Genomic DNA, 25,171 nt, shown 5'->3' on the forward strand with positions numbered 1-25,171 from the left:
CCTTTGTGCCCCATTCATTGGCTGGAGAAGCTTAGCGTATGTTGTCTTCTGATTGGTAGGTGTTCGCTGTGGGCGGTGTTGGAGAAAGCAGCTGTCATGGCGGAGCTGAGTGAGGCACTACTTTCTGTGCTACCGTCTATCCGGGTGCCCAAGGCCGGGGACCGCGTCCATAAAGATGAGTGCGCCTTCTCTTTCGACACTCCGGTAAGCTCTCAAGTGAAAAAGACGGGATCTGGTGGGGTTTCTGTTGTCTTCACAGTCTCCGACATACCGGGCGGGGAGGTAATATTACCCGCGCAAGGCCTCACGGGACTTGTATTTTTCCAGGGAACGGTATCCACTTCAAATCCCTCTTAAAGGAACCAAGCGAATACTACACATCCCAAGAGTTTCAGCGGCCAAATCATTCTTTCGGAAAATGCTTGGCTTTCTGGGGGTTGTAGTTTCTCCAGATCATATCTCAGAGGTGGGGCGTTGCTTCATGGTCATCTTATTCACCGGACCGTAGGGTCAGCCGCGGGGGTCTGTTGGATACTGAGCTGCTTTACTATCCCACGATAGAGCAGCTTAAAGTAGAACAAGACGAGAGCCTCGTGTGGCATGCCGGACACTGTAGTCTAAATTGCTTGACTGCCACTAAGAGCGAAAGATTGAGCCCCGCCGCACTATTGAAGTCTCTGGAACTATCTAGGCATGCCTCGCGAGGCATGACGGGAAACGAAGTCCCATTCCCCATTAGTTTCAGTGCCAGGCCTTGAGCTCAGGAACTGCTAATCCCACAGACCTTTGGTGGAAGGGACGTGTCAGCCCTTTTGGTTTTTGAATCAGACACATGGGGCTCTGTATCATCCTAGGTAGCTCTCCATCACCCGGATGCTCTGGTCTCTTTCTAATTTCTCACGGTGGAATGAGAGCACCTCGCTCACTTTTCTCCTAACGCGTATGTGGGAATCGCTCCCATTGTTATGGGTGATGCTAATGTCTGTAGCTGGTGTCCTCCCTGGCTGGGAGAGAAACCTTCTGGGCAGCCACGCCTTTTTCCCAGAGTGACTCAAGCAAGCCTGGTTAGGCTACACGCGAGTTTTAACGGAGGTTCACAGAAAGATTCATAAATGTTTGCTTGCATTACTGATTCATTTATCCTGCTTTGTCGTTTCCCTAAATCCCCTGTCATCTCTGAACATAGTTGCCTTTTTCTTCTGGATAGGAAGAGTGCAAAAGCACCCTCTATTTTGTCCTTGGGGAGGGGGGATTAGTTCAGTATAAATTAGATCCCTGCTATCGGGATCTCTTGAATTTCCTTTCCAAATAATTTTAAAGCGTATCATTCTTTTTCTTTTTTTCTTTTGAAGCAGGCAGATCATTTTTCTCTTGTGGCCTCATCATATCAGAGAGAAAGGCTGCATTTTGTGAACTTTCACAATTAATATGGAACACTTACAAATTCCTCCTAATGATGTGTGAGTGTGTGTGTGTGTGTGTGTGTATGCAACAAGGCTAATGAGTTGCTAGTGAGGAAAAGAAGAATATTGTTCTGCAGGAGCATGTTTTGACATCCCTGCAATAGAAGCACTCCTTTTATTAGATATATCTGCAACCTTCAAAACGGCAATGAACAATATTTGTTAACATTTAAGAATTGTCTGGGATAATTGCGTAAGAAAGTATTATTTCATATAATTTCTTACAAATGATAGGATGCTGTTTATCATTTGGAGTGCTTCTAGTATAACTATAATATAATTATATTAAACAGTTAATCATCTCTTTTGAGGGACTAGGTCTGTGCTCTTATAGAAACAACTATATTTTTAACTGACATTATTGTGTACTGTAGTCCTGTTTAGCACTCTCATGGGTAGTGTGATGCCTGTGGACATTTTCCTTGCTGTCTATCAGGCTCACTTATTGTCTTGTCATTCCCCTCCTCCCATATGTGTTTTAATCGAAATGTATGGCAGTACCTCATGCTGTTTATTTTTTTAAAATGTTTTTGGATTCCACATGGATTTCGTAAGAGGAATGGTTGAAGATCAATGTCTAATTTGGAAGGGTGTCCAATTGCTGAGAAAAAAAAACCCAGAAAATGTTCAGAATTTTCTGAATTATTCTGTTCAGAATTGTATTCCTTTCCCTTGCTGTTAACTCTTGAACAGTCATATTGTTCTCTATACACTGCACAAACATCCAGTAAAAGCCAATAGCCATATAATATGTTTATTCAGTTGAGGTGGAAGAAATAATCCACATATTCTGCATTCTGGACATATTTTACACAAACCAAATTGAAATATGTCAGAAGTTTTGCGTTCATGCTCGGGTGTTTTCTCTACATTGGAATAGGGGATTTGTGCCCTTCAGATACTAGTACTAAGCTAAAACAACCACACTAACATCATAGTCAGTAGGGATGTATTCTGGGACTTTCAGTTCAGCAGTGTTTGAAGGACCATAGTTTCCCCATATTTTTTTCTGGGTGGCAAAATGATGCAGAAATGTGAATATAAATGCTTGAGCCTTCTGCTAAAATAGGCACTACTGTTGTATGAATATGTCATGGGTGTCTCGAGTAGCCAAACAAGATCTGTGAACTGAATAACTGTAGTCATTTAGTTCCCGGAACACAAACTTTAAGAGCAGTTTATCTGGTGGGACTGCAATAGCATTGATGCATAATTATAATCTGGGAGCCACATAAAGAGATTAATAAATGGATGATAATTTTCAATGAATCTATCTTCATATGAAATAATTTTATAGTGTCCTATTGATAAGGGACCACTAAGGATCATCACAACAAAACTGCTTCATCCCCATTGCTGAGAACAGATTTGGTTAGTTGTGAGTGAGAGCACCAAGGAATTCTTCCTGAACATCCAAATAAATCCAAATGTGGCCATAGCCAAAACAACTAGGAAAAATTTAAATGCGAGTTTCTAGACTTCATGACTGCAAACGTATATTTGTGTATTTTTTATCTTAACCTACTAAGCTCTTGGAAGTAAGAGATCTCACTAATACAAGATTCTCTGAGGGAAATTTCAGTGCCAGATAGAATTCGGAAAAGTATTTATAAAGAGGGATTTTTGTAAATTGCATTCATGAAATGATGTATTTATGTAATTTATTTGGGCTACAACATTTTTATACACAGTCTTAAAAATGTGGTATTCTGGGACTGACTGAGCTCCCTTTCTATTGAAGTCATGTCTTTCTTTATTCTGTAGGAGTCAGATGGAGGAATATATATCTGTATGAACACATTCCTGGGCTTTGGAAAGCAGTATGTGACAAAACATTATGAAAAAACAGGCCAGCGGGTCTATTTACATCTTAAGAAAACACGTAGATTGGTAAGAAGGGCAACTTTTTTGCCTTGCGCAGAACTCGCTTATTTAAATTTCAGAGCAGAGGAAGAAAGATTGTTGAAATTGATGCTGTTGTGTGCTTTCTTGCTGCCCAGGAGTCTGGACATTTGGAATGGCTTGCTTGCTAATTAACTCTCTTCTGGGTCTTCTCTAGAAAGAAGAAAATAATTCCAGTGCTGGTGATCCTCCCCGGAAGAAACCAACCCGCCTAGCTATTGGTAAAAATCTAAACTTACTCTTCTATTATACTATGGGAGAAAACCTTGATGGGAGAGAACATGGATATGCTTTAGTTTTAAGACTGTCAGAAGATTTGAGTTAACCCTAACCAACCAAGCAGGCAATCAACTTCTCATCACTCCCTCATGCTGTTGCTAGGACACAATTGAGCTGACCTTGGTTCTCACGAGCCTTATCGTTGTTATGTCTGGCACTGTAGAGGAAAACATTCTTCAAAGCCCCCCCCCCCCTCCTCCCATATGCAAGGCAGCTTAGAAATGAAGCAAAGTAAAAGTATGGCTTTGGCTAGAGTCATTTCGAGAGTTGACCTAAGATTTCACAGCAACCAGAGTTTACGATATTGCTTCTTACACTTCTCAACTGCTACCGTTGCATATCTGTTTTGATAGGTGTAGAAGGGGGATTTGACCTCCCAGAAGAAAAATATGAATATGATGAACATGTCAAAATAGTTATTTTACCAGAGCATTTGGATATCCCTCAGGATGGACTCGATGGTCTGCCAGATATGGTGAAGGACAGGGTAAGCGCTGTGATTCATCCAGGAGGGGGAAAAGATCAGATGGTCTGATTGACTTTGCACTAGAGGTAGAGTTGACGTGATGCATCAGCCTTGGATGTACGGGGATTTTTTTAAAGTTAAAATTGTATGTAAGACTTCAGATCTCTATGTCAGGGTTCCAAATAACACCCCCAATGAAAGAAGACTCAGGGGCTTGAATTTGTTCAAAGTTCCATTTTATTAGAGATGTCATATTGGCACGTCTGGGGAAACCTGAATCGGAAAGCTTCCAGGTTTTCCTGACCCAGTTGAAAGTTCAATCATATCCCGTTCCAAATTGGAAATGCTTCTCAAGCACATCCATCCAGGTGCAGGGCAATTTGTCCTTGGCTTTTTGAGAAAGGAATTTTATTTTGATTACATATCACCCGTACTCCATACAATCCCCCCTCCCATTTTACCACGGTAGAAAAATGTGGCAGGCTTGAAAGGTCAATGTAAAGATGGCTTCCAGGCCTGACACTCTGTTGATAGTAGAAGTTTTAGGAGGGGCTTGGAAGTCTGACTCTCCTTTTTTCTTTTGGCATTCCAGATTTCTAATGCAATTGAAGCTATTCTGACAGCAGATTCTGCTTCCCGTAAACAGGAGGTACAGGCTTGGGATGGGGAGGTACGGCGTGTGTCCAGGCATGCCTTTTCTCTTCAGCAGTTACAGAATGGTATCCGTATCCCTCCTTGGTGAGTTGATAGTGTTCCTTAGCGCTGTTTTTCTTTTTTCCAAACGTGGAGCTCCTTCATAACTTACTATACTTCCCTTCCAGATTTTAATAGAAGCATGTAAGCTAAAATCTTACGTTCACTCAACAGAAGTGTAGAATGAAACCTGGGAAGTTAACAAAATGGAGTCAGGCTTGAGAATTGTTCAGTGCAGGATTGAGAGAATTATACTGATTGAGGCAATTATGCTGGCTAATTGCTTATATTGACAGTGGCTGGAAATGCAGCAAGTGTGACATGCGGGAGAATCTGTGGCTCAACATGACAGATGGCTCCATCTCATGTGGACGGCGTTACTTTGATGGCAGTGGAGGCAACAACCATGCGGTGGAACATTATAGAGAAACTGGTTACCCCTTGGCTGTAAAGTTGGGAACCATCACTCCTGATGGAGCTGGTAAGACAGAATCTACTTGCAGATGCAACTATTGAATAGTTTTAAGATTCCCAATCAGAGAATTGCTGAATTTCTGTTCCCAGCTTACACTCTGTGGGCACTGAGGGATTCATTCCTTTCCGTTCAGCTAGCACTGTGGTCATAGGGTCTGGAAGGAGGAGAGAGAATAGTACTATGTTTCCCTGAAAACACGACATGTCCTCATAATACAGCCATGCCACATTTTTTTGGTGGGCAAAAATATAAGCCCCCCCCCCATATAAGCCCCCTGGACAACCCCCCACCTCCGGCAGGCAGAGTGCCGCTCACCAACCTAGCAGTATCCCGAAGGTGCCAAGCCGCAGGAGCCTGGGGGGAGGCAAAGGTGATTGCATTGCTTGGTGCCTTCGGGATACAGCTATGTTGGTGAGCAGCGCTGTGCGCAGCTGAAGAGGGGCATACAACCATAGAGCATGCGACCAGAGCGGCCCCTGCCGAAAGACTCGGGTTGGAAGCTGCGGAAAAAGCCTGGGATGGCGTCGGCGGAGGTGCCCTGGTTCCATAATGAGAGCTAGGCCATGCATCATGAGGCTGGGAGGCGGATGAGTGAGAGCGGAACAGCCGCTCGCGCAACCCCCCTCTCCAGCCGTGCAGAGTGCCATTCACTGGCATTTGGAAGGCGCCAAGCCGCGGGAGCCGGGCAGCAGCAAACAGGCGCTCTCGCGGCTTGGCGATACCCGTAGGTCAGTGAATGGCGCTGTGCCCGGTTGCAAAGGGGGTTTGCTGGGTGGCTGCTCGTGAGCATGGTCACTTCATGGCTGTTGTGTTGCGCTGCTGTGACAGCGCAACACAGCCATTCGCCCATGAGTGTCTGCCTGGCTCTTTGGGAGTCCGCTCGCAAGAGAGCAGCTGCCCGGCAACCCCAAAACAATAAACTCTCCCCCCATAATAAAGCCCAAGCCATATTTTGTAGGTAAAAAGAAAATAATACCCTGTCGTATTTTGGGGGAAACGTGGTACAATCTGGCCATCTAGGCTCAAGTTCAGTCTTTTTATCCAATTCATATTTCTCATCCCTCCCCCTAATTTCGATCTCCCGTTTGCTTGTCAGGGAGGAACAGTAAACTTACATAGTTGTATTTTCTTGGGAGTAGTAGGCTTGCTAGGGCAGCTGCTTTGCTAAATGTGACAAACATGGGTTCTTTGGAACAGGAAAGCGATAAATGAATTTTGCAAGTTAGCTGATGTACTTCTGAAGATGCTAGTAAAAGCACATGTATAAAATGCATGTAATATATAATATGCTCCCAAATATTTATAATGTATCTGTATATATGTATGTGTGTATATATACAGTGTGTGTATCTATGTACGTATTAATTGTGTGTGTGTGTTTAAATAAAAATACAAAACCTAACTTTCAATATGAATGCTGTTACTAACAGTTAAGTCAGTTCATTTAAAAATAAAATAACAAAATTAAGCATGTAATCTAATATATGTGGTTGTTTTTTTAAATATCTTCAGATCAAGACTTTCAACAGTAAAAATAGTGGTGAGATTTTCAGACATTTGTATAATTGAAAGAAAATGAGCAGAGGTACATGAGAGATAATATCAGACATCATCTGTATGTTATCAATAAGATAAATTTTAAATAACCATCTTTTTTTTCTTGATGCAGAAAAGGCTTTTTACTTTTTGGAGTAGCCTATCATGTTTGCAATTTTGAAAAACACAAATGTGCCTTTTTTAATTTCAATACAGCAAATTTATAAAGATCTAAGGCCAGTATAATAGTCAATGGATTTTTATTACAACAATTTCTATACTGAAGGGTCAAGAAAAGAGTGCCTTCTTTCCCCTTCTCTATTTTTATTGGCACTAGAACCACTAGCAATAAAAGTATGTCAAGAAAAATACATTGAGAAAAAAACATCAAGAGTTAAAATGTCAAGGACATTTGAAGCTCTTACTTTACAATAGTCAAGTTTACCCGTTTGGTTTCACTATCTTGAAATGTGTAGCGTAGTATTAAAACAATTGTAAAAATCAGGAAGAACACTGAGAGACCTGACTGAATTTGAAAAACTTACAATATATTTAAGAACTGGGTCTTAGTTTTAGATTGTTGATGTGAAGTGTGATTCTGAAGCTTGCAAGTCAAACATTTTATGATTAAATGAACATAAAATTTGAATGCAATAATTGAATTAATTTCAGTGGAAGAACTTTATATTTACTCCAAATATTATACTCAAGAAAAAATTGTATATATTTTTTATCTTACTATTCAAACAGTATATTTTGAGTGGGGTCAAAGCCAGCAATTAGCTAAACCCACCAGTATCTTTCTTAAAAAGTATCCAAAATTAAAATAATATTTTTGCATTTTCTGTCATTTTAAATCTACAACTATTGGAAATCTAGGTACTCAAATAATATTCTGTTTGGTATTTGTGTACCAGAATATCCAGTATACCAATCCAATCCAATATACCAGACAATCCATTTTTTAATTCCATACCTCCTTATATTTTGGAACTTCTACTTTTATATTATCTGACAACTATTTATAAACAACTATTGTCAACTTATTTTTTGTAAATTATATGTTAAAGCTTATAATGGTGGAAAGGATGAGGTAGTTAAATCTGTCAGCATATACGTAAACATCAAAAGTTGTTTAAATTGAAGATACTTCCATTCTAGTTTTATCAATTAACATTTAATGCTGTAGTTTTTCAAACAACAAAAAGTAATCGCTAAGGTTAAATGTGGGAAGGCTGTAGGAATAGATTCATGGCACTTCTTTTTCCTGCAAAATGCCATTTTGGTTCCAGGGTAAATGATGGGGAATTTAGGAAAAATGGAATTGCTAGTGATGTAAAGAGTCTGAAACACTGGTTGTGAGATGTTTGTTGATTTTTGCCATTGTTCCCTTCATCTGTAGATGTCTACTCTTATGATGAGGATGACATGGTTCTAGACCCCAATCTGGCTGAGCACCTGGCACATTTTGGGATTGATATGCTTAAAATGCAAAAGGTGAGAAGAAATGATAGAATGAATGCTAGTTGTGGTAGATGCTGAAAGAACCTAATTGTAACTTATGGAACTGGAAGGGTTCTCTGTTAACTACAAGCAATATTATCAATTGAGGTGATTTCATCCACTTCTATTAACTGTTACCTTCTGTATCGTAAATTCTAGATTCTTTATTTAACAATGTGAATTTCCAAGTAGGACGTAATGAAGAAAGCATTTAGATTCATATCCGTTGTTTATTGCCCTTTTTGACTCTTTCTGCTAAGAAATTATTTCAAAGTTCTGGCACAGTTTCAGATTATTTTCTATCTCTCTCCTCTATGCAGACAGACAAGACAATGACAGAGCTAGAGATTGACATGAACCAGCGGATTGGAGAATGGGAGTTGATTCAGGAGTCTGGGGTGCAGCTGAAACCACTGTATGGCCCTGGCTATACGGGTATCTGTAACCTTGGAAACAGTTGCTATCTCAACTCAGTAGTGCAGGTGTTATTCAGCATACCAGACTTCCAACGAAAGTAAGTAGGTCTCTATTGTTCCTATCTGCAGAAGAAATACTAAGTGTCTTTCTAGTAGTTTAAATAGAAGCTCCTTGTACATAGCAATTGATAACAAAGAGTGTCTTCCGTACTTCAGAATGGCAAGATAAACCATTTGTTTATTCCCAATTTAAACAGAATAGAATAACAGCAATTAAGTACAAATTTGGATGTATTTTTTGTAGCTAACCTGAGGCCTATTTCACTTCCTTGGTTTTTAAAATAGTATCTCCATGCAGATTAAAACATAGTGCTTTTATTGTGTCCCACGTTGCTCTAAGACAGAAATCCTAAAACCAAAGAAAAATGATATTGATGAAGTCATTCCTTGATTTGGTGCATAAATACAGCAAACCTAAGAAAGCCTTGATTAATGTGAAAGACAAGCCAAGAGAGAGATTTTGTTATACTCTTCTCGTCCTCAGTATATGTTTCTGTAAACTGCAACTGATATTATTTGGTTCCCAGACCCTGAATGCTGACCTTTCCAACAAATTTCCAAGAAATAAATATATTATTATTATTATTAAATTTGTTGCCAAGTTGTTGTTGTTTTGATTTCTTCATAGGTATGTAGACAAACTAGAGAAAATATTCCGAAGTGCTCCTACAGATCCTACACAAGACTTCAGCACCCAGGTGTAAGTAAGGTCCTAAAGGGGTTGAGCTTCCATTCCTATATTAATGATGTTCTCTAACAGATAGGACTGTAGAGGGACACATCTGTCAATTGGATTTTGCTCAGTTCTAATTTTTTCTGGCCAATGTTGTTTTGCTGTCAATTTGATTTTTTTTTTAAAAAAGCACAGAGAAAGACATATTTTCTTATCTATCAGAGGTTTTATGTAATATATCAATTTTTGCAAATAATATTTCCTCAATATAATTTTGGTGGGCACATATTCCTTTGAAAGTTCTTTTTTTGTGGACTGCAGAGTATGATTTAGAAAAGAGGATTATGGTATATTTTTAATTCAAAATGGGTTTGAGAAACCAGAACCAAACCAGTTTCTTACCGTCCCAACTCATAGGGAACCAATCCTGAACCTAAACAATCAGGTTTTTTTGTTTTGCATTAATATGTTGTATAAAGAAAGTCATTATGATTTGTAAATGGTAGTCTTCCTTATGCACTAGCCATTGGGGCTTATTCAGCAAACCCCAAGTAAAAGAAGGTATGATTTAGCATAGTGCCATTATTTAATGTTAATCTATTCAAATTGTACAACAATACAAATCCAGAAATGTGTGTAGAGGAAAGTTGATTATGCTGAAAATAAAAATATTCTGTAAATTGTAACTCAAAATGAAATATTGTTATGCATTCTTCTTTTAAAAATTAACATGCCTTTGCTTATTTATCTTAAGCATATTTTTCTGCATGTATATAACTATACAAAATTCACTCCACTTGGACTGATTATATAAAACTCTTAATCTATGTTTTGACTTCTCTGTAAGCAAAATGGAAAACATTACTTAACAATAACATACTCATGTTCCACATGTTCCGTAGAGTAATGAAATTTTAGAAATTTCACTGCCAAAATGAAACCTGGATTTGGTTGATAATCTGTGTTTCTTTAAAATTAAATGAACTGAGTGAGGTAATCAACTTATATAGTTCCTTAGAGGGAAAACTATCAAATCTAGTGGAATGGAGAGGTGGGAAAATTTTTAAAATTGTTTTCAAGTTGTACTGATTACCATATTGCTTAAGATTCTTTGGAAATTGTTTGAGGCATGGAAAATTGTTGGGTAAACTGGGGAGCTCCCTGCAACGTCTGTGGACTGCAGTATTCTTAGTCCCACCTTGTTCTTAGGACTAATTTACATTTACCTGCTTTTCCAGAGCTAAGCTTGGCCATGGGCTTCTCTCTGGGGAATATTCTAAACCTGCTCTTTCAGTTGGAGAACAACAGTTGGACCAGAAGGTAGGGCTGAGAGGTTAATTGTCCTTGAGAATGGAAAGTGGTGCTAACTGTGGCTAACACTTACCCAGGGAAGGAGAAATTTAATTTTACAGAGATCTTCTGTCTTTGCAGGGTATACAAGAGGGCATTGCCCCGCGTATGTTCAAATCTCTTGTTGGCAAAGGTCATCCAGAATTTTCCACTAATCGGCAGCAAGATGCTCAAGAATTCTTCCTGCACTTCATTAACATGGTGGAGGTAACAACTTTGAGGGTCAAGGGTTTCATTGCTGGGTATTGTCTTCAGAATCATAATAGGAGAGTACCTGTGCTGATGACTTGGAAGCATGAGGAAATATACACAAGACTAATCCTTCTAGTATTCCAATGTTTGTAATTATTATTATTTTAAATCTCCCAAGTACTGGCAACTTGAAAAGGACCTTAGCCAATACAAGAGTTGCCTCCTACTGTTGATTGAAACTAGTTGAGAGTAGATTAAGAGAAAATGCTGCAAAACATTAGAATTCATCAGCATGTTGCTATCCATGTATGTTTCCTGTGCATTGTATTTTGTTCAGGAAAATCACTAGGTAAATGCTCAAAATGTGTAATCATAGAAACATTACAGTGTATTCTACATAATGCTGTTAGACTTGGAAGTTGCTAGGACACATTCTCTCATAAAACCGTTTGTTTTGATTTTTTTCAGCTACATCATCAAGTGCCCCAAATGTGACCTGTTAACCTGTATTAGGTCTTAAACCAATAGCCCCAAAATATTATTTATTTCTGTTGTGTTCATGGACAATGTTGAAGTTTGTCTTTTGTTATTATTTTTTTGTTGAAATACATTTTATTGTTGTTTGTGCCAATAGCCTATAGAAATTAATCTTAATTTTCTATTTTTTAAAAAAGGCAGCCATTTTTTAATATAGGTCAGTGATTAGTGATAGATAATAATAGGATTTAGTATGAAATTAGAGAAGGAAGTACCGTATTTTTCGGAGTATAAGACGCACCATGGTTTTGAAGAGGCAATCTTTTTTAAAAAGTAGGTAGTAGAAAGAGGAATAGAAAGGGAGTGAGAGAGAGAAATACAGTAGGGAGTGAGGGAGGGAGAGTAGGTAGGTAGGTAGATAAAGGGAGAGAGAAGGGGGGAATAGAGAGAGAGAGAAATACAGTAGGGAGGTAGGAAGAGGGGAGGTAGGGAGAGGGAAAGAGAGAGAGAAATAGAGAGAGGGAGAGAAATACAGCAGACAGGTAGGGAGAGAGAGAGTAGGCAAGTTGGTAGGGAGAGGGAGGGAAAGAGAGAGAGAAATACAGTAGATACGTAGGGAGAGAGAGAGAGTAGGTAGCAGTGGTGGGTTGCAGGTGGTACACCCCGGTACAGGCGTACCGGAGCCTGCCCGGAGCACCGGATACCAGTACGGTACAATGCTCCGGAGGGCCCGCTCGCCCAAACTCCTTACCGGTCTTTTAAGTCTTTGGCACTTGTGCCCACGTACACGGAACATACAGCACCTGCGCAATGTTCCGCTGAGCAGCTGGAGCTTCGCAGAGGCACTAAGACACATGTGCATGCTGCATGCACGGGCACTACATGCATATGCATGGGTGCTGTGCACGTTCATGTGCGGGCGCTGCGCGCGTCCATCCCATTCAGGTTGGACAATGTAATTCTCATCAATCACTCTAACTCAAGAGCTTTCCAAAAGGAAAAGAAAAGTTTTTGCACTCTGCAAACCTCTCAAAAACAGCCCGTTTTTCATGAAAACCGGCCCATTCCCCCCCCCCCAAAAGGCATGAATAGCCTTGGAGAGGCTTACAGAGTGCTCTGGGGGGGGAGCAAAAAACAGCCTGTTTTTCACAAAAACTGGCCTGTTTTTTGTCAAAAAAATTGCATGCATAACCTTATGGGGGCTTATAGAGTGCTACTGGGGGCTGGGGGGCCTGTTTTTTGCTCATTTCTGTCCTCCCCAGCGTCCAGGAGCTCCCTGAAAGCCTCCATAAGGGTATGCACGGCCATTTTGGTGAAGGGTGGGGGTGGGGGGCTTTGGAAGGCAAAATATGCTGTATTCGATGTATAAGACACACCCAGATTTTCAGCCTCTTTTTTGAGGAAAAAAGGTGCGTCTTATACTCTGAAAAATACGGTACATTGTATATCACTTAAACTCCTGGAGAAAGTGGAATATAACCAAATGAAAGATAAAAGGTATATTTCAGTGATGGCTAACCTTTTTGTCGTCACGTGCCAAAAGTGCATGCCGCATGCGTGCCTGCTCTCATAAAGCAATGTGTGCGCGACCCTTCCCCATGCCCCATTTTGGGCCTAGTAGGCCTCCCTGTAAACTCCTGGGAGCAAAAACAGGGTGCCCCCCCCCGTACATGCGCGGCAGAGACCTGAAAACCAGCTGGTCGGCGGGGGCCGCTCGCACGTGCACGGTAAAGCTAACCTGGGGTGATGGCTCCCATGCCCACAGAGAGGGCTCTGAGTGTTACCTGTGGAACGTGTGCCATAGATTTGCCATCACGGGTATATTTTTTTCTAATTTTGAAATAGCCTCATTTATACAGTATATTTTAACCTCCTGCATCATACTTGTGTGGGTTGTTATATTTTTGCTTCTCCTCCTGTTTCTCACTCCTTTTTAATTATTTTTCTTCCTCAGAGGAACTGCCGTAGTTCTGAAAACCCAAATGAGGTCTTTCGCTTCTTGGTGGAAGAGAAACTCAAGTGCTTGGCCACAGAGAAAGTGAAATACACACAGCGTGTGGATTACATTATGCAGCTGCCGGTACCTATGGAAGCAGCCCTGAACAAAGGTGGGAGCACCTTTATAAACCATTGATAAACCGTCCTTTATAAACTATTTCTTAAAATTCTTTTGTTTAGTGAAGCATTGAGACCTTGTAGAAATGAAGGTATAAATGTATTGATCCTCTTTTCCATGCACTACAAAATGTGGTTGACAACCAGAGCAGCCATTCCTTTTCTCTTCCTCTACACTAAAACTGGAATTGCTTTTATTAGTAGGTTAAATTATTAGATTAATTTATAATGTGGTCTATTTCTTTATGACTTAACTTGTTACGGGAACCCAACTATTGTGATTTAATCAATAAATAATAGTTAACCAGTCATGCTTTGGTGCAATATGTGAACTAGGCGATTGTCCCATGATTACATCTGCTGATTGGTTAGCACATCCCTTTAGTTTATAATGCTTTAATTGAAAATTTTAATTATAAGAGTAAAAGTAAATAAAACTAAATTCCATGAGAGAAATGGAAAGAACAAATAAAAAAGTTCAAGAAATGAAAAAGAAGAAAAGAGATAAAGAAAAAGCAAAGAAATATTTAAATAAATGACTTCTGATTTTCATCACAAGCATAAAGACACTTAATAACTCTTCTAAATTTACAAATACTGTATCTCTTCTTTCCCATAACAGATCCCTTATCTATATGCAAATCCATAAATCATCAACTTTTCAATCATATTGTCAGCAAAAAAGTCTAAAGGGTTCCCCAAGCTTTATCAATATTCCTCATTTTAACCTTGATCAAACAAACTAACTTTATATTTCTTCGTTTTGCTTCCACACTTCATTCCTGAATCATCTCTTGGTTCCTGTTTTTCTGCATAAATTTTGCATATTTTTTTAATTTGCATAGTTTTAAATTTTTAACCACTTTTTTATTTTTATTTTTATGCTATAAGGTTAATAAGAGTCACCTTACTGGAAAGATGGGCAACATATAAATTTAATACAAGATAATCATAACAATAAAACACTTGAAGAATTTGATCTCACTTTGGGATGGGATTTTTTTTTCTTGTTTCCATCCCAAAATCTTCTTCAAGGCTTTGATAAACTTCTTTTGTAAATCCAGTAAAAAGTAATTATCCAGGTCATTTTCAAAGCTTCAACCTATTCTAAGTCATTTTTTTTGGTTTGTTATTTATGTTTACACTTTAGCTATTTTCTCTGTTTTATAATCCACTCTTTGTCTAATTATCCAGGATTTTTAGTCCTGATATTTCCACATCAGGAAACATTTGTTTGTCATCTGTCATGTTTGTTAACATCTTTTCGGCATATTCTCTCCATGACAACAGATGTCATTGTTTATTTATATAATTATTCCAAAATTTGTAATAAAAGTCTTAATACTTCAAATTCGACTGAACTCTTAATTTGTTTATAACTTTCTTGGTCCAAATCTTTTGCCTTTTATTTCCACTTCTTTACATTCTTAAGCTTGTGTTTAATTTTTATTTTATTCCAATACGAAAGTAAATTCATCAGGTGGCTTTGAGGCTTGTCATTTTGAAGATCTCCAAAAGCCTTAAAGTACTAAATAGACAATTTCTGAAAGTGATTAGAAAATGAGGTCAGGTAATCCAGTGTCCTTTCAAAGGCTCCATAGCCATCCAGAACACCTAAGGATAATCTCCCGTCCTCTCCTTATCTAGAGAGGCTCCGTAGAACTGGTATATTCAGTTCTTCAATCTTTGCCACAGTCATTGTCTCTGCTCATGTGGACAATTTACCATGCTTCCCCTGGAAGACTCCACCACATAGCTCATTTAAAGAATATATTTGAACTATAGCTTCCTACAGCATTGTTAACTTGTCCTTGTACATGCAGGCCCCATCAATTCCACAGGGAGGGCAGTTAACACATAAGTAGCATTTGTTAGCAATGGACTTTTCAGGAGAATGGCCCGCTGGACTCCTTTTCACACAGCTACATGATATTGTATATCAACATTCTTTCTGCAAACAACTTCTGAAGGAAGTAGACCATGTTCCCCCTTGTTTTCCTTTGCAGATGAGTTGCTAGAATACGAAGAAAAGAAGCGACTGGCAGAAGAAGAAAAGCAGCCACTGCCTGAATTGGTTCGTGCCAAGGTACCTTTTACCTCCTGTCTTGAGGCCTATGGAGCCCCAGAACAAGTGGACGACTTCTGGAGCACAGCCTTACAGGCCAAGTCTGTGGCACTCAAGTGAGTGGAAAGAGGCAGGGGATGGGCTCACTAGGAGGCACGAATGGGTGTACAAGAAAAGAAAGTCCATTTTAAAATCAGATCGGGTAGAATTGATCCAATCACTTATAATTTATTGGTTTGATTATTTGTTTTATTCAATTTACATGGCTACCCTCCTTGCTATGTGGATAACAACTGATAAACATGGCATACAAAATAAAAGCTAATATATAAAGTATATAGCAACCACTGAGGTAAAAACCTATGCCAGTGATGGCGAACCTATGGCACGTGTGCCACCTGTGGCACACGGAGCCATTTGTCAGGGCACGTGAGGCGCTGCCCTGTCAGCTGGCAGGTGCGCTGGCCAGCTGAGTTCACCCCTTTTAAAAGCCATTTTTCACCCTCCCCAGGCTCCAGAGGATTTATAGGAGCCTGGGGAGGGCAAAAAGAGCCTCCCCCGCCCCCCCAGAGGCGTCAGGGAAGCCTCTGGATGGTCCCTGAAGCTTTTGGAGCGCTCAAAACGACCCTCCGAGCAAACCAGAAGTCACTTCCGGTTTGCTCATAGGATCGTTTTGAGCACTCCGAAAGCTTCAGGGACTGTCCGGAGGCTTCCCTGACGCCTCCGGAGGGCATCCGGGGTGGCGGGGTAGGCTGTTTTCGCCCTCCCCAGGCTCCTATAAAGCCTCTGGAGCCTGGGGAGGGCGAAAAAAGCATGTAAAAATGGGGGGGTTGCGCCTGTAGTGCGCGCATGTGCACTGGGGGTCGCGCATTGCACTATGAGTGTGGCACGCCCGCACATGACCCCGCTGCGCTCCCCCCACTTATGGCACGCGAGCCAAAAAAGGTTTGCCATCGCTGACCTATGCAGTAAACTAAAACTACCTCATGGGCTGCCACTTAACATTGGACTCCTATGTCATTCTGATACTCCCAATTGGAAGATGGCAAGCACAGAATGTTTCACTTACTCCATCCCTTTAATTTTCACTGTAATGCCTCAAAATAATAAGGGTGATAGTCCATGCTGAATATGAATATTCATATTGCATATTTTGCTTAAATAGCCACAGAAAATTGAACTCGTCAAAATGTTAATAAAATCAGTTCAGCATAGCTTTAGAAACAGCTTAAGTTCTTGACTCCTGGTTTGAAGCATCCACACTCCAGAAATTTACACTTGGCAAGTTAGTTACACAGCTCAACAAGAAGCAAAGTAATGTCTGTTTAAAATGGTAACAAAGTTTGGTTACCAGGGAGGCCTCAGTTATGCTCAAAATGGTTCTGCTTAATCTGAATATAAGTTTATATTCCATTTTTACTGTTCCTTTCGCCAAGCTGTATCTGGTGGCGTCAAGGATGAAACCAATGTCTACTTTTTATTGACCAATGCACTTTTCAGGACTTCTTGAATAAGAGAATATTTAAAAATCTGAATGAGTGAACTCAATATTTAAAAATGTTTAGATCCAAACTTTAGACAAATGTTGAGTACATGGAGTTTTTGTTCCACGCTTCAGAATGTATGACGCAGCCATATGGAGCCTAGACTGTTCTAAGTAAAGAATGCTTTGTGCAACCATCCTATAAGAATTGGCCTTTTCCAACCAATTGAAAATGTACTCCACAAAAGCAAAACATCTCAGGTGTCATTCAAAATCGATGGGACCCCTTAAGCTGGATATTCTAAAGGGTGTTTTTAAATGAGATCCAACTTCATTGTGTCAGTAATTATTCTGGTGTACGGGTAGTCCTTGACTTATAGCCACTTATAACTGTTCAAAGTTACAACAGCACTGAAAAAAAAAATTACGATTTATGACCGTTTTTCACACTTAGGATTCTATGGTCACATGATCAGAATTTGGACACTTGGCAACTGGCATGTATTGATGATGGTTGCAGTGTCCCAGGGTTGTGTAATTTACCTTTTGCAACCTTCTGACAAACAAAGTGAATGGAGGTCCCAGATTCACTTAACAACTGCATTATTAACTGCCGTGATTCACTTAACAACTGTGGCAAGAATGGTCATTAATGGGACACAACTGACTTAACTGTCTTATTAAGCAACAAAAATTTTGGGCTCAGTTGTGATTGCAAATCATGAACTACCTGTATTCATTACAAGTGTATTATAACCTCTTTTATCAGTATATGTTTGCAAGCTTAGTATTATTGCAAGTTTACTTAACGTTTTAAGATTTGGAGCAAATACTGTAACCTTGGTTCCTACCTGGCCAAACTCCTGTCATTGCATATTGCTTTTGGCTTTTTTGTATGCCACCCAGAGCCGATTTTAGTGAGATGGACAGCTATATAAATTAGATAAAGCTTGAACTGTGGTATTGATCTACAGTTTGGTAAAAATGAAACACGCAACAATACCCTAGTTCTTATTCAAGAACTTGGTCAATGGATTGTGATCATTTATGCCTTTAGTTACAAAGATGAGAAACTCTCATCTCTAGTTTAATCAGTGCACTTTTCATTTGGAGGGGATAGCTCAGTCCTCCATGTTTATTTACATTGCCCTTGCAGTTTGCTACACGTGCAGCTTAACTGTTCTTATCTGTTTGATACAGAGATGTATATACAGTATTCCATGAATTATATGTTGTGGCCCACCAGCAGCCAGCAGAGCTGGCAGCAGAGTCGGACAGTGAGGAAGTTGGGAAGGAACATGGGCCAGTCCTGGAGGCTGGGGAAGGCTCAGAGATGGGGCCAAGGCCATCTGGCAATTCTCAGCTGCCTTCAGAACTAGACAGCAGTGAGTCAGAGGAACAGCTGGAGCCTGTTCACAGTGTGTGCATGCACAGAGCTGCCAGAAGAAAAGAACAGCTAAGAAATCAGGGTCGACTTGGGAGTAAAGCCACAGGTGGATGATGAATGGCCCCTCCCATAGGAAATAAAAGAGGAGCGAAAGGGGAGTGGGTTTTTGCAGGAAACAGTCTGTTTGTTCATTCGTTTCAGGAGCATGAATCTCAGACTCTCAAGTCTTTCCTTGCACAGCATTGCATTGGGAAAATATTTACATGACAGCTTTCCAAGCTAGATAAGGTCTGTGGTCATAAATTCCCCTTTGAAAGACTGTTTACCAGGCCTTTGCTGAATGTGAATGAGCGGAATTTACATTCATTTAATAAAAGGGGTTTTGTCGGGACCAGGAATCTGCTTCGTGCTTTTTGGGGAAGCCTAGTTCAGAACATTATAGCAAACAAAGAGTGGAATGCTTACAAGCAGTTACTAGCTATGTCTTGGAACATTTCTTGAGGTAGACCCATTTTCTATTGGGCTTTTTCCTGAACTGTTGAGAAAAAGTGCCTCAATACTATATTGTTTTCTCTTTTCAGAACAACCAGGTTTGCCTCTTTTCCAGATTATTTAGTAATCCAGATCAAGAAATTCACTTTTGGCCTAGATTGGGTACCCAAAAAACTTGGTAAGAGTATTACTGACAAATCATTTATGTTCTTGATTCTGGTGTAATTGCTGCTAATTCAAGCTTTTGGCATTCAGTGCTATACTGGATATAAAAATGTTTGTAAGGGTTTTAAGTGCTAATCAGTTATCTTCAAAATTACCTTGTGTGACTGGCAATATTATCTGCAGAAGCAAATAGGGACTGTTGAGGCTATGACAGAAATATGAGACACTTGCCTAAGGTAGCTGGAAGGTTGATTGTTTACAGCATTTGTTAGAATATGTCCGGACTTCGTACTGCTCATGTCCATAGAACATGATCTTTAACAGACACAATTCTTGCTACCAGTTCCTCTTGGATTGGATGCAGTTCCAGGTGTGCGTCCAATGTTTCTTTTTGTATTGCTTGTATTATCAGATGTTTCCATTGAAATGCCTGACGAACTCGACATCTCTGCACTTCATGGAACAGGATTGCAGCCTGAGGAGGAGGAGATGCCTGACATAGCCCCCCCACTGGTGACACCAGATGAGCCCAAAGGTAGCCTGGGTTTCTATGGCAACGAGGACGACGACTCCTTCTGCTCCCCTCACTTCTCCTCTCCAACATGTTAGTGACTTCTCTGTTCTCCTCTCTTCTCTCCCTTGAGCATCACTCACTCACCCATCTTCTTCTTTTCTCCCCCCCCCCACTCCCATTTCTGTGCTCTGTTATCTGCCTTGGTGCCTTCCTCCTCCTGTCATTCTCTCATCTTACTACAGAATAACCTTCGTGTTCTGTCCCTGTGAATATTTTCACCACAACAGCTGTTGAATCAAGAAGATTTTAGTAATGAGAGGATAAAAATGAAAACTCATCAATTGTGTCCCTTGAGTATCTGCTGATGATGCCTCTCTATTTATATCATTTAAAATTTAATTAAGACAAGAGGCTCCCAAATCCTGCTGTTAAATGTTCATACCATGAGCCACATTTCTGTGGCATTTTCTCTGATTGGTGCTATTACATGCCGCTAATAGAACCCCAAAGGTTCCAGAACATCTCATCAAGCTGAAACCTTGTGACCTGAGGGGGGCACAAATGAGCCCTACTAGTGTGTTATTTAATTATGTTTGTTTCCTTTCCATTTGTCTACTCGATTCAAGTCATATTGACATCTGTTATCATAGTACTACATTATAAATAAGAAAGAAGATGGATTGGTACGGTAAGTTCCTCTAGAATTGAAGGCATGGTTGTCCCTTTCGTACCTGATTTGCTTCATCCAGAGACCTGACCATCTCCATGATTAGAAAACCAAGGATACAGCATTGGTGTTAAATTTGGAAAATGTGTAATAAGAACATGCAGAACCACGATGACATAAGGGATTAATCAAAAGTGGTGTTGTTTGAGGATATTTTGAATGTCTTTTTTTTCCTATTGCAGCTCCCATGTTGGATGAGTCTGTGATTACTCAGTTAGTGGAGATGGGTTTTCCAACGGACGCCTGCCGCAAGGCTGTATATTATACAGGAAACAGTGGGGTTGAGGCAGCAATGAACTGGGTCATGTCCCACATGGATGATCCAGGTATGTTAACAAAGCAGAAGCCCATGTTCATACCCCATGATCTAATTCCTATCAAAGTGGTAGAATCTTTGGGCACAACTTATAATCTATGAGAGAAGTACAATTCAGAACCCAAACAAGTCAAAGACAGTGATTAAATGGACACAGAATGTTAATACAATTAAGAGATGGAACAGTAGGGGTTTGAATGAAAAAAAATGTTAAGTTTCCTTGAAGAATAGGTAGAACTGATGTATTTTATTGTTGATAGATTAGTCCAGTCATGATTGTTAAAATTAGTAATTCCTTTTCCCTGAAATGCTTGACTTGCAATGAACAGATTGCATCTTTCTTCCACAAGCAGTCATAATGTTTCAGAGCACAGTTGTACTGGTAGTTCATTACAGAAAGGGATATATTTTGAAAGTTGTAATCCCATTTCTGTATTAAATTTAACTAAATTATATATTCCTCAAAATACACTGGAACGGTATTAGCTATGATAAAAACTGCAAGAATCTTTAATGCAGAAGATCTGACGCCCCCAGTTAATTAAACTGGGAATATTCTTCAATGTCTAAAAAAAGTAAATTTAATGTACAATTTTATTTGGAATTGTGCCACGTAAAGTCCATATTTGAATTTGAATATCAGTAGTCTACGTTATTTATAATATTTTTCAATAGTTTATTATTTGTAGGTTTTTTCTCTTGATATAATTGTGCTAATCAAATACTTTTAGAGCTTAATATGAATTGACTAGAAACCGGATATAAAATGTCTATACTACATTCTTAAATGGTTAATTATGTATTAGAATATATTAGCTAGATATTTTAGTTTTGATGATTATTCAAGGTGTATTTGTTACCTATCTGCATTTTATTGATTATATTTTTTCTCTTTTACTATATTTTCTATATATAATCTTTATTTGTATCAGTATAATTTATTTTCCTTCTTTGAAATTGTAATAGAAATAAATCATTAAGAAGAAAAAGGATGGCAATATCTTGAGAAAGAAAAAAATGGAAAGAGGGACAGCATGCATACTTTTAAACATATTGTTTTTTTCCCCCCCCCCCTTTTAGATTTTGCAAACCCTCTAGTTCTTCCGGGATCCAGTGGGCCTGGTTCCACCATCACCTGCCCAGATCCCCCATCTGAAGATAGTGTGGCAACCATTGTCTCTATGGGTTTTTCCCGGGATCAAGCTATGAAAGCACTAAAAGCTACGGTGCGTCAAGAGAGAATGATTAGGCTTTAGAAAAATGGCAAATGGGGCTCCTGCTTGATTTTTTTCTACCGCCCCATCTTTAGAATAACAGCCTTGAGCGAGCTGTGGACTGGATCTTTAGCCATATTGATGATCTGGATGCAGAAGCGGCCATGGACATCTCAGAGGGGCGTTCAGCTGCAGAATCTATCTCTGAATCCATCCCCATGGGACCGAAAGTTCGGGATGGGCTTGGAAGTAAGCTTGGAATTGGCGGGGGGGGGGGGAGCTTGGTAGTTGACTAGCTTTAATTTAATTTTCTAGCTCCTTTTAGGAATTCTTGTCTAATATTTCAGATGTCTGAGTGGCCATCTTTTCTTTTGGATCTGCCAGTTCCATTTAGTGGTTTTTTTCAGCTCACAATCTAAGAATGCCTTCAGTGTTTGGGTTCAATGATACATTGTAGGATAAGCTAAAAACCCTTCTTGCTACCCGTTCTTGGAAAGAAGGCATTAATGGTATCCGATATCTTTATGTAGGTTGGGCATGTGTTTTTATGCAACCATTTCTCAGGGAGCGAATATTCTTTTTCCGTAATTCTCATGTACGTTTTATACATTATCAATGTATTCATAACTCTGCCTTTTATTCCTCCAGAGTACCAGCTTTTTGCTTTCATCAGTCACATGGGGACATCCACTATGTGTGGTCATTATGTCTGTCATATCAAGAAGGATAATAGGTAAGAAAAGAATGAGGATGAGGGGATCCAGGAAGCTGTGTTATTTAGCAGTGTTACCATTCCATCTTTTGCAGTAGAATAGATGATTGAAGACAGAGTAGTACCTCCATCTGTCACTAAGAGAAACAAATGGGCTTCTGAAATGTCCCATAAGGGCTGTTTCTGTGGCTTGCTTTTAAAGCAGAATTTTGCAACAAGAGAGCATAAATTGTGTGAAGGGTAGGATACAACTTTATTTTAGTATTTTTATTTCTTAGTTTCAAATAGGTGAAAAGTTATATATTTTTGTTATATATTTTCCACATTTGTTTGAAAGAGAACTGGATGCAAGGCATGTTTTTAGCTCACCTATCTTTTAGCAAATTTTACTATGAAAAAGGATAATTTTGCAACCTTAAGTGATTAAAAACAAGGGTTCTTTTGAAATTACAATTGAGATTGAAGAATTCTATATACACTATTCTCACCCTCTAGCAGAATTACAATATAGGGTTCTTGCCTCTCCCCTCTCTCCCAGGTGGGTAATCTATAATGACCAGAAAGTTTGTGCCTCAGAGAAGCCCCCCAAAGATCTTGGGTACATCTACTTTTACCAGAGGATCCTCAGCTAGGATACTCTACTTCAGGGTTTGCAGCAAGAATCGACTGATGTTGGGAGGATGGAAAATTCTAGAGATGAGTATGAAGAAGAGGGACAACTCTCCATCCTTAGGTGTTCGTATACCACTGCTGCAGCCCCAGAGATGGGATTCCTTCACATGAAAGCTGGAGTCTGCTGCCCCTGTGGACACTGATGGAGGGTTGGGGGGCTTGGGTGGATTTGAACCTCTGTGTAAAAGCAAGAAGAAAAATATCATTTTACTGAACCAGTCATCCAAGGCTCATCCATGCACATGGTTTCTTCTTGGTGTAGCTATAACACTCTAGGACAGGGTAGAGGATGGTGGGCATGAGAGGAAACAGTTTACATGTGGCTTTACATACTAGATGGGATGGGTTTCCTCACCTGCCTGAAAACCATTCAGGAATAATCTGGACATAAAGTAGTTCCTGTTACTCATGTGCCTCTGAAATGCCAAAAACACACAGGATCAAATAAAAACCTTTTACCCTCCTTCAAAAGTGGGCTGTTCATATTGCTTCCAGTCTCTTCTGTTCTTTGTTATAAACGATGTAACTATAACATCCCCGGACCATTGTTTTGCTGGGAAGAATGTGTGTAAGGACCTCCTTACAATGTGATGCTGCAAAGGCGCTATGACAACTCCGAGGCAGGGTGGTGATAACAGGTCATCCTCAGGACACCGTGGCCTTGGGTAATAGGCTGGAACTGGCTGAGAGGGAGTCTGGCGAGATGGCCCATTCCCCCTCCCTAATTCCTAAGCACTTGCAGCAAAAGCGAAAGTATGCAAAGCCTTCAACCGAGGAGCCTCCGCCCTCTCCTTCAAAACCATAGCATTCCTACAGGGACCTGACAATGTGTTTGTTAGCAAGAACATAATGCATGATGGGTTTTAGTAGAGCATCATTCAGTAACTCCAAGTTGCCATACTAACATTTTTAGTCATATCCCATTCTTGCTCTTTCTAGTTTCTCCTCTAACAGAAATAAGAATTGATCCCTTGGAAGGTCCCATTGTTGCCTGAAAATGTTATATTAGACCTACTAAACTGCCTACCGTTTGTTTTTAAGGTTATATATAAACCACAATTGGATCAATTAAATGCAAATATTATTTTCACTGCAGGGGTTTTAAACAAAACCCTTTAAACAAAATGCAAAAACCAAGGTCTCACGGCTATATTCAAAAGTCTTAAATGCAGCCTTCAGGGGGGGAAAAAATCAAAATTGTTAATACAATTGTAATTCTTAAAGTGAGACAAAGGAAAAATAGGAACTATGTGACAATATTCTTAGTAACTGTCCCCGTTTCCAACATTTTAGTGAATGTTACAAATATGCCCTTCAAAAGTCCAAATTTGGTGGTCTGCATGAAGGTGATTGAGCATCTCTGCCTAAATAATAAGGATCAAATGCACTAAGCTTGGTCTAGTCCACTTGCCAGCCGTGTCCTGCAGACACACAACCAATTTGGCAAAAAAATTAAAGTAAAAAGCCATTAAAATATTTGTCGGATTGGCTCAGGTGGAGCAGAGTTTGTTCTTTATAAATAGATAAAGGTCTCCAGATTAGGAAATATATTAAGTTGAACCTTTGTACTTTGTTGAAATGGAACTACACAGAGGCCGTACCTTTGTTTTAGCAAAATGGGATAAAATTGGCATGTACAGTATTTTGGAGCTTTATGATAGAACAAAGCATATCGACTTTACTGATGATGACACATGTTTAAACCACACATCTTACACCTCATTCTCCCATAGCTTAGCATAAAATCACCCACACTTCACTAAATTTGTTTTCCCTTCAGAATGGGATGAAATGTAAGCTAAAGCATTATGAAAGCAACCATAT

The 25,171-nt window shown here is 39.6% G+C and overlaps 1 protein-coding gene across 2 annotated transcripts; it reads left to right on the forward strand.

Moving 5' to 3' along the window:
• Positions 1-4: 4 nt before the first annotated feature.
• USP5 (ubiquitin specific peptidase 5) lies at positions 5-23,818 on the forward strand. 2 transcript variants are annotated; one of them, XM_081941082.1, is made up of 20 exons: positions 5-204; positions 3,228-3,353; positions 3,523-3,586; positions 3,998-4,131; positions 4,703-4,848; positions 5,100-5,284; positions 8,217-8,311; positions 8,638-8,831; positions 9,422-9,493; positions 10,705-10,786; positions 10,898-11,023; positions 13,440-13,593; positions 15,607-15,781; positions 19,117-19,205; positions 19,605-19,796; positions 20,616-20,759; positions 21,830-21,975; positions 22,059-22,212; positions 22,612-22,696; positions 23,214-23,818. In XM_081941082.1, exons 1-20 carry the CDS (start codon positions 97-99, stop codon positions 23,305-23,307), a joined length of 2,565 nt encoding a protein of 854 aa, XP_081797208.1. In that variant the 5' UTR covers positions 5-96; the 3' UTR covers positions 23,308-23,818. The 2 variants fall into 2 exon arrangements, with proteins under 2 accessions (XP_081797208.1, XP_081797209.1); XM_081941083.1 differs by having other exon boundaries at positions 8-204; positions 19,605-19,727.
• The last annotated feature ends 1,353 nt before the right edge of the window (positions 23,819-25,171 follow it).

The sequence above is a fragment of the Natrix helvetica genome (genome assembly GCF_964273705.1).
Source record: "Natrix helvetica genome assembly, chromosome: 2".
Taxonomy (NCBI): domain Eukaryota; kingdom Metazoa; phylum Chordata; class Lepidosauria; order Squamata; family Natricidae; genus Natrix; species Natrix helvetica.

Coding starts and splice junctions, on each gene's coding strand:
- USP5 (XM_081941082.1), top strand. CDS start 97: ATGGCGGAGCTGAGTGAGGCACTACTTTCTGTGCTACCGTCTATCCGG. Junction 19,206..19,604: donor TTGGGTACCCAAAAAACTTG/GTAAGAGTATTA, acceptor TTGTATTATCAG/ATGTTTCCATTGAAATGCCT. Junction 21,976..22,058: donor TGAAAGCACTAAAAGCTACG/GTGCGTCAAGAG, acceptor CCCCATCTTTAG/AATAACAGCCTTGAGCGAGC.